General features: G+C 32.7%; 1 protein-coding gene across 5 annotated transcripts in view; it reads right to left on the bottom strand.

Annotated features, from left to right (window-relative positions):
- LOC118202133 (dynamin-1-like) overlaps positions 1-13,690 on the bottom strand; it is a 204,191-nt gene that overhangs the window by 46,975 nt on the left and 143,526 nt on the right. For 2 of the 5 annotated variants that reach the window (XM_085821524.1, XM_035356112.2), the window contains exon 2: positions 1,484-1,652. In XM_085821524.1, the coding sequence (XP_085677650.1) occupies positions 1,484-1,652 (169 nt within the window). Of the gene's footprint in view, positions 1-1,483; positions 1,653-4,931; positions 4,951-6,048; positions 7,661-13,690 lie in introns of those variants that run through there. The other 3 variants (XM_085821523.1, XM_085821519.1, XM_085821520.1) reach the window with 3 other exon arrangements.

The raw sequence follows: 13,690 nt of genomic DNA on the forward strand, positions 1-13,690 counted from the left end.
TTCGATTTGTACATAAAAATAATAATAATAATAAAAAAAAGGATTATGCTGTGCGTTCTTGATTATTTAAGCTAATGCTAGGTAAGCTAAAGTCGGATAACTGAAAAACACGGATAACTCAAAGTATAAATATTCATACCATATTGTATGAGTTTATATCTTAAAAATCAGTGATTTAACTTTGTTTTTGAGAGCGTTTAAATATTTGCCCACTTTCGTTGCATATTTTTCGTAGGGCTATTTTATCATTGTATTCGAGTCCCATTTAATCGACGAAGTCCAATAGAGTTCAGCAGAAGTCATTGCTGGTAATGTAAATTATTACCCGTATGTTCTTCACTTGTATTTTCAGTTTCACTTTCTGAATTTTCTATTCTTGTGATGTCTGAAACGATATCCGCATTACTGCAGCCCTGAAAGCTCGTCTCAGTCGAATCACCATCGAACCATTCATGGATGCTTTCCTGATCGACATTTTCGAACAATTTTACATTTTCAATTTTTTAGCATATTAAATATTAATAACATAACTTTTTAGCATAGTTTTAGCCGGGGATGCGTTCGATTTTCAGGCATCAAGAAGAATTACTATTGGCAAAATCAAGGATTTCTATTATTATTGCTGGAAAAAGAAACGGAGCATTTCGGGAAAAAAAAGAAAGATTATTTGTTGAACTCAAGTTCAAAGATTGAAGTTTCTAAAAGTATAAGAATGATATGCGATTTTGATTATAAGAGTTTAGATTTGCAAAGGATTTGTGAACTTTATAAATGTCTAATGTTTTTAACTGTATTTGGGTGTGTGGCATTTAACCTGAGGCCGATTATTATCGGCCAGGAGAGTTGCAGCACACTCGTGCATTACATTAGATTACTGCTTTCAGTTATTGCCTTGTATGGCATACAGTATACTTGCTTTTATTTTTTGTGGCCTGTTCTTTATTAATTTTTTAGTTCTAAAGTTCGAAATCAATTTTTAAATGAATAAGAAGAAAATATGTACGAAACCTTGTACAGAACAAAAATATTCCCATAATCAACTAAAGAGATGCCTTCGACTATGCACAAGCAGAACGAATTGTACGAAGTAATCGTTGAAACTAAACTTAAAGACGCAATTCAGCGATTTTTCGAACTTGCTCGGACTTGAGCGTATTTGCTTTTTACACTCTCCCGTGAGCACCACCAAGCACGGATAATCTGCACACCGATGATTCGCACTCGGATAATCAAGAGTACTCAATGTCTGGGAAGCTCAGTAAAATAAACTGCTTCTGTTCCCCAACAAATATATTGCTTTATAAGGTATTTCTCACGTCTTCCTAGCGTGGCTTCGTGGTGTAGTGGGCAGCACGCTCGACGCGAATTCGAGAGATCCGTGGGTGGAGTCCCGGCGAGGGCATTGCTCATTTTACATCTTTCCTGCTTCGAAATAACCTAATGTCTCTACAGATCTAACAGAAAGACAGCCAACAAAACAAACCTTTTGACGAAGTTTTCAAGCACGCTGCTTTTGCCTGCGCTTTGACAGCCAACTACCACGATCTGAGGCAAGGAGACGTCCAAGCTGTGCCCACTGGCGGCCAGTTTATTCTGCAGCTCGTTGACGATGTCTATGAGATCACGATCTCCCTTTTCCGTCACTGAAACATCTGAAAAGGACATTTCAATTACGATTAATTAATAATATGGGTACTATTTCGTTTTGAGGACCGTAAGGAAAAATTGGAGCGAAAATGTATGCGCAAAAGCACCAAATCTAGCAAGCGCGCCCATTTAACAGCGCCCCAAATCTAGCGTACGCGCCGATTTCAGATTGCGTAAGTTTATATAGTTCTATATTTATTAAGACGCCATTGAAATACCAGTTTAATTTTAAATCCTTTTTTGATATTCTATGGATTTGACAATTTAGGAATTGCCCATGACGAAAAGTCTGCAATAGAATTTTGGGTAACGTGGCAGAATCATCCACTGCTTGACGCGTTTTTAAGAATTGCACATACTCGTTATCCATGTACTCAGCGACCTATTTTCACTTAAAAAAAAAAAAAAAAAATCCCAGAATTGCACAAAAATGGCACTGCGCACACCCTTGATTTTATCTATGTACACATTGACCTATTTTCACTTAAAAAGTAAAAGAAAATTGACAAAAATCCAATTGTTTTTACCCTTGTAAAAAGCGGCAAAAAAATAAGTGGGCGATTCTGCCCTTTACCGAGAATTTTTTCAAGGCATCATTTATAATGAAAATTATGTTTGAACAACCAACGATATGAAATTATGCTTTAGCGATAACTCGGTAGCAAAAAAGCGATGCAGGCATCCATTCAGTTACGTTTAGCAATTTTTATATAAATTAGAATAATGATCTGAAATAGTTAGTTACTCTTATGCTTCTATTCAGTCATGTTTAACCTTTTTTATATAAATTATAATAATAAAAACGTATTATATGAAATTAACCTTTCATCTAAATTAAAACATCAATCTTAGATAGTTATTTACTATTTATTATACTTCCTTTCTTGCGTTAGAGTTGCCGCAATTATTTTTGGCAGCATTGGTATCAAAAATAGTTTGGCGATTTTGTACGGCCCTCAAAACCGAATAGTACCATAATAGGAGATTTTCATTTCTTGCACTTTCCTGTTTTCATTTTCCGTCACATTCAAATACGCCTATATTGATATTTTAGTTACGCCGGCAAGAGATTATATTAGAATTTTGGATGTTTAGATTTAGATTTTGCAACAGATTATCGAATTATTTTAATATTCCTGTTGGATTTAAATTCTAAATATTAATTTCTTAAATGCTTCAGAACAATTTGTCTTACATACCATACTTTCTCGAATATTCCCTTCCTCCAGCTTTTTAGAGTCAGGCCTGAAAATTTAAAAAATACTCGTGTAACTTCCCCTTCCTTAACGCGTTCACAGAACGAGCTCAACTGAATTTTAAAATGCAATCGTCTATGCAGTGAATGATTTCGTCTTACTTAAACTCCTACCATATGTAGCGACGCGCGCAGCTAGGCGGGACATTTCCAAGGAACGAGATTCCGTAGCAATGGTTTAAACGAGAGGTTTCCGAGAAATGTTCCGTCTAGCCGAGGAAGCGGTGTCCCGAATAAGAGGAACATTTTGAAACTTTTTCAAAAATGTTTCGTTTACAGCCATGTTCAATCAGATGAAAGTTCTGCTTCTGAAGGATCACGGGTAATTTTCAATATTGCAATGGCTGCAATTGTGAGATCCTAGAGGGTGGAAATAGAAGCCGATTTAATCGAAGAAATACGGAAAAAGCCGTATATATATATATATGTCATAATAAAAGAACAAAGAAAAGACGGAACACTGTAGATGCGTGATTAGATCGATATTGAAGAAGAATTTTGATTGCGTAGTATTTAAAGAACTTGGCAGTCGAGGCAGTTTTAATTCCATTTTTATTTCCAATCGATATTTGTGGCCACAATCACATGGCACTCTAGTCGTGCCTTTCCACAGAAGATTTACATTTTTGATATTGTTGGGATAGAAAGCAAGCCAGCGAAATTACATCTTAGGACAGTAGAGAGCAAAAGCTGAAGTGCGTAGTTATGCAAGATGGAGGCACGCGAAGAGAAAAGTTTTGGTTTACAAAGACAGTTTCAGTTCCCAATGATTACGTCATCAGAGCTGCGCCGATCATAGAGTGATCTAGAAATGACGCAATGCAAAGAAGTTATTACGATTTTAGAATAGAGAGGAAGAATTAATGTTTATAATTATATTATAATTCTGATTCATATATTTTTATCTTACATAGACGCAATGCAGAGAAGTTATTACGATTTTAGAATAGACAGGAAGAATTAATGTTTTTAGTTATAATTCTGATTCATACATTTTTATCTTACATATTTCCCCCCTTCAAAAAGAAAAAGGCGTAGCGACAGAGAAGCCTTTTTAAAGAGAAAGAGTTAAAACACTAGCAAATGTAAAAAAAAAATAAAAATAAATAAATCATAAAATTTTTGTCCTGTAAAGTATAATTTATAAATATCAATTTTTTTTTAAATAAATTTTTAATTTTTAGAGTCCTATTGAATTTTTCAGCATTTCAGTCCAAAAGTCTTTTTGTTTGAGAATTCACATAATCATAATTCTTCAGGGAAGGTTCTTGTTATTACAGAATATAACAAAATAAACTTTTACATAATCATTACTTATAAATAAATGTAAGGAACATAAATATTTATGATATTAATTTTCATATTGATAAATTATATTTTAATACCGTATAATAATAGGATTAATATTTTCAGAATTTATGGTTTCACTGTTATCATCTTTCATTTACAATTCCTGTATTTTACCAAACTGGAAGCCTCGCAATATTTCTAAACAAACATATCCATCAATAGGGCTGTCCTCTTGAGCTAACCAGTGTGTTCTATGCACTGGTGGCCCAGGGTGCCTAGACAGTTACTTGAAAAGGCCTCCGTTCCTTGCATTAAGGTAACTGGCCTTTGAGAACTGCACTAATACATTCCATAATAAAAAAAATATAATAATAATAATAATATAAAAAATTTACATGCATTCATAAAATGAGAGCCTCCAACATTATCTTGCATGAAGAGGGTAAAAGGAACAACTGTACAGAGGTAATTACAGGCCTCTGTTGAAGGAACTAGTACACCCTCATCATACTATACTTGACACACAATAACCCATAAATTTTAACATGCATTTACCATAACTTCATATTACATATCTGTAATAATTTCACTTATTTTTTACACCTACTTCATTTTTAGAATAATTATAAAATTCGTATTCAAAATTCTCAACAAAATTTCGAAAACATAAAAACTTATCTTTATATCCTTCCCTATGAATAATTTAAATAGCTTAAAATTAATTACTTAATTTGCTCACACATAATTATGAAAAATTAGAAAAATTAATTAACAAGAATTTCAGATTTTCTCAAAACAAATTGCAGAAATTTTAACCAAAGTTGAAATGAAAACTATAGAACCCGCAGCACATTAAATAATTTAGTTCCTGAGCTAGATTCACACGAATGTAATAATTTTTGAGCTGTTGAAAAAGCGGAAGTGCAAATAATTTTCTGTCGCACATAGTTGCAAACACTAACTCAGATCGACCTTGCACCGTCACCGTCGAGATAGATAAGGCCTGCGCTCTGAAACGAAACTGGCTTGTGACGTCACGGTTAAGGGACCCTCAGCAAACTTTTTATCGGCTTTTATTTATAAGTTGTAATTTTTTATTCATTATGTTTTAAGAATTGAATTTATGTTTACTTTTGACATCTGAAGCATCATCCCTTGTAATAATTACTAACACTAGTAATATAAAAATTGTCAGCAAAATTTATGATTATTTATTTTAATTGGAAACTAATTTTATATGAAATAACTGTCCTAAGGGGTTAAAAGCATAACACTTATTTCATTACATAATATGTAGAATATCAAATGCAGAGTAAATTTGATTCTTGGCAGAGTACTTTGTTCTTAAATTTAAATATCAATGTTTTTTGCAAATCATTAAATATCATTTTATCATGATGAAACTTAAATGCATATGTTTAGCTAATATAGCTTCTGTTCACTTTTATATATGTTATTATCATGCAATCAGTTTGTTTAAAATTTTTTACGCAATATAAATCTTTCTGAGAATGATAGAAAAGTTTCTAAAGTAATGTATGTAAGATTCATATTAAGGTAATTAAATTGCGAAACTGCAAAATGAAATTTTAAAAATGTACAGTTATTGAAGAAGCAGTAGTAATTGAATTCATATGTAGACATACTTTTTTTCATTGTATTTCAATTCAATGCAATTTTAAAAACAATTTTTTAATTATCTTTTAAATTACAATCTTTAATTTGAGTACATGGCAACACCAAAAGCTATGTAAGTTAAGTTAAAATAATTGCTTACATTATACAGAAAAGTTTTGAACATGATGTTAGGATTTATATTTTCTTTTTATGTGGATATTAATAGAAAAAATATTTTCAGAACAGAGGTAACGCTTATAGTTAAATAGGTATGATGTAAAGAAATTTCAGTTTCTAAAAGTTTTTTAAGTATTTCGTATATTTTAAAAATATTTTCAAAAAAATTGTGTATAACTATATTTAAGAAACTTTTTTCCTGTCTTATTTGGAATTTTAATATTGATAGTCTTCAGAGCTATGTAATAAACATTATCTCAATTTAACTACAGATTCTGTCGAATAATTATGTAGCATTAAGAGGAAAACATTAAGTGTAATACAGATTAACATACAATATGTAAGTAAGAAATAATTTTAAGACTAGACTATTTAGTAATTTATTACATTCAGAAAAATTTTCTGACTGATATAAGGCATTTAAATGTTAGTCTAAATATTAAGTAGTCTCTTGCATTCGTTTGATGTTTTATAATCCTGCTACATTAATATGATAGATATAAAAATATACAATAATTATAGAATGAGGGATAACATGTGTTCCCAATGGCAAACATTTTGTTAAAGTAGTGGGTGAAACAAAAAAATTTGATGCGGTGATGAGAATCAACAAGAGACACAAAGACAGTGCAGAAAAATCAAAGTAAAAATTTTAGCTACTTGAATTTTAAAACCAATTTTTCTTCAAAGAAATGATTTGCTTTTAAAAGCACCAACCATTCTCAAATAATTTTGTTTTGAAAATAAATACCAACAAAAGAAAATGACAATATTTCATATTCGTATAAGCTTTGTAAAACATTATATTGCCGCTTGTAATTTTGTTTTAGACTGATTTTATAGTATGAGATACCAATTTCATAGAATAGGTTTAGAAAAACGGGTGTTTAGCAAGGAAGCTAAACTGCGCGAAGACCGGTCCCCTAGCAGTGACGTAGTAACTCAGCGCGCAGGCCTTATCTATCTCGATGGTGACGCTTGAACCCGCTGTAATGCTTAATTCCTAAACGGTAATTCACTGATGATTTCCCTTTCACTAGGCATTCGAACTTCTCAATTTATCGAGATATTACTTTCAATCTGTAAACACTACGCCTGATTACGTTTTTTTGAAGCACTTGCAAAACACCACAGCAGAAGAATGATCTGTTATTTTCTAAACACTGAAAAAACAAACTTGATGATTCACTTCTTTCACATCATCTTGGATTTATCACAAAACGATGATTTGAAGAGCTGAATTAAATTTTCCATTGAGGTTTCAGGCTGCAGGAAACTATCCTTACCGGCTTAATTGACATAATAAAAGCACAAAGAAAGGACGGAACACTGTAGATGCGTGATTAGATCCATATTGAAGAAGAATTTTGATTGCGTAGTATTTAAAGAACTTGGCAGTCGAGGCAGTTTTAATTCTATTTTTATTTCCAATCGATATTTGTGGCCACAATCACTTGGCACTCTAGTCGTGCCTTTCCACAGAAGATTTACATTTTTGATATTGTTGGGATAGAAAGCAAGCCAGCGAAATTACATCTTAGGACAGTAGAGAGCAAAAGCTGAAGTGCGTAGTTATACAAGATGGAGGCACGCGAAGAGAAAAGTGTTGGTTTACAAGGACAGTTTCAGTTCCCAATGATTACGTCATCAGAGCTGCGCCGATCATAGAGTGATCTAGAAATGACGCAATGCAAAGAAGTTATTACGATTTTAGAATAGAGAGGAAGAATTAATGCTTATAATTATATTATAATTCTGATTCATACATTTTTATCTTACATATATATTTATTGTAGTATAACTGTTTAAGTCATTTTTAAAATGTTTACATACTCATTAAATTTATAATCGTGGAAATTTCAGAGCAGACAGTATTTTATGACGTGTTTGTAAGTTTGATGATTTGTTTACAAATTATTCGTCGTCAAAAGTTGGCCAAATTTGTCCTATTTCGTGCTGATCGTGTCAAAAGAAATGTTATTGTTATACTATAACAGAATTCTTTTTATTAAATTTAAGGTGAATATTTTTAAAAATCTGCTTGTATATGTGCGACTTCAGTTTTCTGCTAATTGTTTCTGCTAATCTTTTAAATTGAAATTGCATAATCAACGACATATTGTAAACAACATAAAAAGTGCTTGAAAAAGGAAAACATAGCTTATGTAATAAAGAAAATACACAGTAAACTTTTATGCTGTTATTTTCATGTTATTAATGAAATACTTCTTTAGATTATAAATACATTAAGAACAAATTTTTATTACAAATGCTATATATTGAAACCTTAGAAATTTATGGATTTATTATTATGAATGATGAAAAACCTTTGTAGATACATTCATTAATATAAATCTTATTCATTGCATTAATTCTAATAAACATACATCAACAACTTCTAAACCATCGCATCTCTCTCTCTCTGAAAATACTATATGATAGATGAATCGCACATTTTCATGGATATGGAATACACAGTTGAGAAATAATTGACATGCCATTTGTGCATTAGGCTAGTCATTCAAATTCACCCATTTACACACAACCGTTGCATTTGTAATTATACTAGGGAATTAAAAAAAAAGAAAAAATTGAGCAAGTAACTTTACGAAGTATTTAACATTTTGGGGTAAAATAAATGTTTTTGACTCATCACAAAGCATATATCAGTAAATGACATTATATTGTGTACATAAAAGTTACTAAATAAATATATGGATACAAAAATACTATATAAAATAATAAAATTAGAAATAATGATCAACTGAATGTACAATTGTATTTGCAAAAATATATGCAGCATATCATTACAAGAATCGGAGTAAAAAAATATACAATTTAAAAGTAACAATTAATATAATAAACACATGTCATTTTGCCAAGGTACTGAGCCAACAGTATTTAAAATAATTACAAAATATATTTTGTACATACACAGAATTTGAAAGCAAACGTCTCTTCCGCCAATCTGAGTGATAACTGATTCCTGTTTGGCTTTTAAGTCTGTTTACCAAGTGAAGATGGTAACCCAGCTACGTAGGTTTCGTGGAAATGGAGTTTTGAGAAATGTTATTTTTGACTCTGTATTCCGGCTACGAATAGCATATGTGATAGGCATTAACAAAAACAAAACATAGCAAACTACCTGTGAAGGTCACGCCGAGACTTTCCTTTCTAACTATTTAATTTTATGCACCCTAACGCAAGAACCGATCCTTCACGGCAAAGCAAACACGAACCAGCATTCAGTCTGTGATTTCTCCCCATTCTCCTTCTCTAGTTATTTATGCATTATTTATGCATGATGCCTAAGGAGTAACACATACGACAATCAGAACAGACGAAATTCAAGTTATAATAAAGTAGAAATGAAGATATCCTTTTAGATATTGCACTTACTGTGCAATGGCATCGGAATGCAGGTTTCTTTTAAAGAAATAATATCGTTATGAATTTTGCATATGTGTAAATAATTTTAGTGAAACTTGTATAATGTAATATGAAATGTTTGAGGGCAATTCCATTGCATACTGAGACAAATGGCTATCTTGCTTAATTGGCGAGATATCCCCAAACTGGAGACGGTTTTGACGATTAATTTTAGTCGCAAATTTAACGAGAAATCCCTAAAAGTGGCCAAACTTGACGACATTTTGATACGGTCTCTGTATAACTGTAACTCGTTTAGTAATGGAATAACTGTAATTGATCCTTATATGTAATTAGACGGGATTTAATGAGACGATAACATAAGGGAAAGGATTCCAAAGAGAATTCAGCTCATTAGAACGGAAAAGCTCAATCGAAAAGCCAGTTTCTGTTGCAACAATAATTTCATTCCCGACAAGCAGTTTCTAGATGGGGGAGGGGAAGCATCACAATTTTCAATCTACCTCTCTCATTCAGTGGATTTGGCGTCTTCAGACTACTTTCACTTTCCTAAAATGAAGTCTTAGTCAAAGGTCGTTCGTTACTTTCACATCACTGAAGAGATTAAAAAAAAACCGCAACCGGCTTAAATAGCACCGGAAAAGTTGAGTTCTGCGCAGGAATCAAGCAGCTGTAGTGAACGTGTGAAAACGTGGCATAGACTTGCAAGGATTGTATCTCGAAGGCTAAGATATAACAGTTATTTTCTTGAAATTTTGATTTTGTACAAATTGTAACTTTGTAAAGGCGCTATGCATTTCTTTAAGCAAATCACTTTTATCGGACCGAAAATATCAAATATATTTACTGGCTATCAACAAAACATACTAATTTTGATATCAACGTAAAATATTTCCAAATATTGGTACAAATTTAAGAATATGTTTCCATATAAAAAAACTTTTTTTAAATGTTTCTTTTCATACATTTGTAAAATACAAAATTTATCCCTATTTCAACTTAACGTAATTTATCTTGCTAACTTGTTTATGATATGACACATTCTAAAAAGTTTTTAAAACAACACGATGAATAACGGTTATTGGAGGTGCTAAAGGTAAGAAGAATCAGCCTGATGTTCATAAATTTGCAGGACTAACTTCGATATGTACAGAAAAGTGCTAAATTAGGGAGTATGCAGCTCTAATGCAAAATATCTCGAGAGGTCAGTTCTGTGTGAGTGCTTATGGCAAAGCCTCGAGGGCTATCTGCCTAAGGGGAGGAATGCTTTCGTGGAGGACTTTTTGAGGGAACTGGCTCGTATACACGTTACATATGGGGAAAACCACGAAGACACCCATGCAGCCAGCCCGTTCGCGGGATTCCAATCTCGGACCGAACTACCAGTGTTCAGCGACTTACCGCTCGGCCGCTGGTGCGCCCGAGAGGTCAGTTGATAAGAAAATTAGGATAAATCAATTATGTTATTGCTTTTTATTCTTTCGTTATCAAGGGAATGTCTAAATTTAACACAATAACATTCCAATACAGGAAGTCAAATATAACACTTAACAGCAAGTGAATTCAAGGCAATAACATTTTGTTCTAAGTACTTTCTTTTCTTTTTTCCTCCTTGTATCATTTACAATATTTGTTTGTGCTTATTATGCTTATTATATGTGTTTCTGGTAACTGGAAAGTTCGAAAATATAGTATTGTGACGAAAGTTTTCTGCCAAAAAAGTTCTTTATAAAGTTAGACAAAAAACATGAAAGGAATACCTTTAGTGCGGATAGTAATCACCAGTCAAATCTATGATTTTTCTGCCAACATTTTGGTAGTTTTTCAAAGCCTTCGGTACAGAAAATTGGTAACCGTGAGTCCAAAAACAGATCAACCTCACTTCGGACGTCCTGTGCAGAATGGCAGATAGCACCAACAAGATCTAGCTGCAGATGTGAAAAAAGGTAGAAGTCTGAAGCAGCAATGTCGATGCTATAGGGAGGGGTGTGGCAAAAGATCCCATTCGAGTCCGTACAGAGTCCAGACGGTGAATGCAGACATGTGTTGCATTATCTTAATGAAACATTACCTTTTTGCGACAGAACTCAGTTTGGCATTTTGCCCTTGAAAGCAGCGTCAACACGGACTAGCATCTCGCTGTAAATCTCACTGTTGAAGGTTTTACCTTTTCCTAGATACTTTAAGTGGATAATACCACGGCGATTCCACCAGATACAAAGCATGATCTTTTTGTTAGTCAAATTGCGCTTTGCGACGCTGCCGCTGGTGGTGTCCGCCGATAACATCGCGACAAAAACATCGCGGACGAAAACGTCGCGGAGAAAACAACGCAAGGCAAAAACGTCGTGCTACAAAACATCGTGGGAGAAAACATCGCAAAAAGAAAACATCGCAGTTCTAAAACATCGCGGTACAAAACATCGTCGTCGAAAATAAAGCGGTTCAAAAACTTCGCAGTTTAAAAACATCGTCGTCGAAAATATCGTTGTAAAAAATAAAGTATCTAGAAATCATCGCATGACGATAACATCGCAGGCATACTTTTTTCAGGTTTTAATAATTGTAAATGGATATTCCGATAATGATTTGTGAGCGCAAGATGTAAAGAAGGATAATTTTTACTTTCACATTTTTTTTTATTAACTAACAAAATTTTTTCTGAAAAAGTAAGAAGGAAACTTAAGCATAGAAAATTAAATGCATCTTATAGATTATACTTTTCATGAAAATTACCAGTAAGAACTTTATAAAAAATAATTTATTAATGGCCTTTGTTAGTTAACTATGTCGGTTTAAAATTCTATTAAGTGCTATTAGTTGCATTAATTTTCTATGCTTAAGTTCCCTTTTAATTTTCTCAGCAAAAATGTATTGATTAATAAAAAATATGAAAGTAAAAATTATCCTTCTTTCCATCTTGCCCACACAAATCATTACGGGAATATCTATTTACATTTATCAAAGCCTGAAAAAAGCATGTCTACGATGTTATCGTCATGCGATGATTTCTAGATACTTTATTTCTTACAACGATATTTTCGACGACGATGTTTTTAAACTGCGAAGTTTTTGAACCACTTTATTTTCGACGACGATGTTTTGTACCACGATGTTTTAGAACTGCGATGTTTTCTCTTTGCGATGCTTTCTCCCACGATGTTTTGTAGCACGACGTTTTCGCCTTGTGTTGTTTTCTCCGCGACGTTTTCGTCTGCGATGTTTTTGCCGCGATGTTTTCGGCTGTAACCGCCGCTGGTCCCAACGGTCGCAAATCAACCCCCTTTTCGTTCAGTGTTTTTCATGTAAATCCACTTTTCATCACACGTGAAGATCCGGTCCATAATTTTGTCCTTGCGCTCATATTCGAGCACATTATTTCGGGCCCGAACACGTCTGTCCATATCTGCTCGAGTCAACTCATGCGGCACTCAGCGATTGATCTTGCGCGTCAAGTTTATGCTATGCGTGGAGTGACTAACAGACATGGCACTAAAATCTAACTCATTAGTGTCTAAAGTGTGGCCCAAAAGTCTTTAAAATGCGGCTCAAATGCAGATTATAAAAGTATTTAAATTTCCACATTTTGATTTAAAAAATAAGTGTTTGAATTTGATTCATATATAATCGATTCGTTGACAATTTATTTTAAAATAAAAATTTAAATAAAAATATCTTGTATGTCATGATGTATTAACTGCAAAGTGACATTCAACTGAAAAAAAAAAAATTGAAAATGTTTCTTTACTGGAGTTTTATAAAGATTACCTACCCCGCGATAAATATCCTAATTTTCACAATCATGCTTTATTAATGTCTTCAGCTCTTGGCAGTACCTATATTTGTGAACAATTAATCTCAAGAATGAAGCGTACAAAAAATAAGAACAGGACAAAGATCACTGACAAAAATCTTGAAAATGCATCAAGAATTGGAACCTCGTCTATTGAACCCGATACCGATTTGCTTGTTCAACAAAAGCAAATTCATCCATCTCAATTTGAAATTTTTTTTCATCTTTATGAAATCCAAACTAAATGAAACGAAACTTTTACAAATTAATAATAAATATGTACTATACATATCTAATTCAAATTAAAAAAATATTAATAAAAAGAACTTAATTAATTTTAATAAAATAGCATAGAACTAATTTTTTTTTTCAATTTGTTAAAAAATATTGTATGTGTGGCCCCGCAAATTTTTTTTTCTTTGCAGTGCTATCCTCAAACGGTCATAGTTTAGACACCCATGGTCTAACTCCTTAGCAAGCTTTCGAGTAGTTGCATACTGATCTTCTTCCGCAAGTTCTCG

The sequence above is a fragment of the Stegodyphus dumicola genome, chromosome 8 (assembly GCF_044657685.1).
Source record: "Stegodyphus dumicola isolate Sdum_Otavi_A_Nest chromosome 8, ASM4465768v1".
Classification (NCBI taxonomy): Eukaryota; Metazoa; Arthropoda; class Arachnida; order Araneae; family Eresidae; genus Stegodyphus; species Stegodyphus dumicola.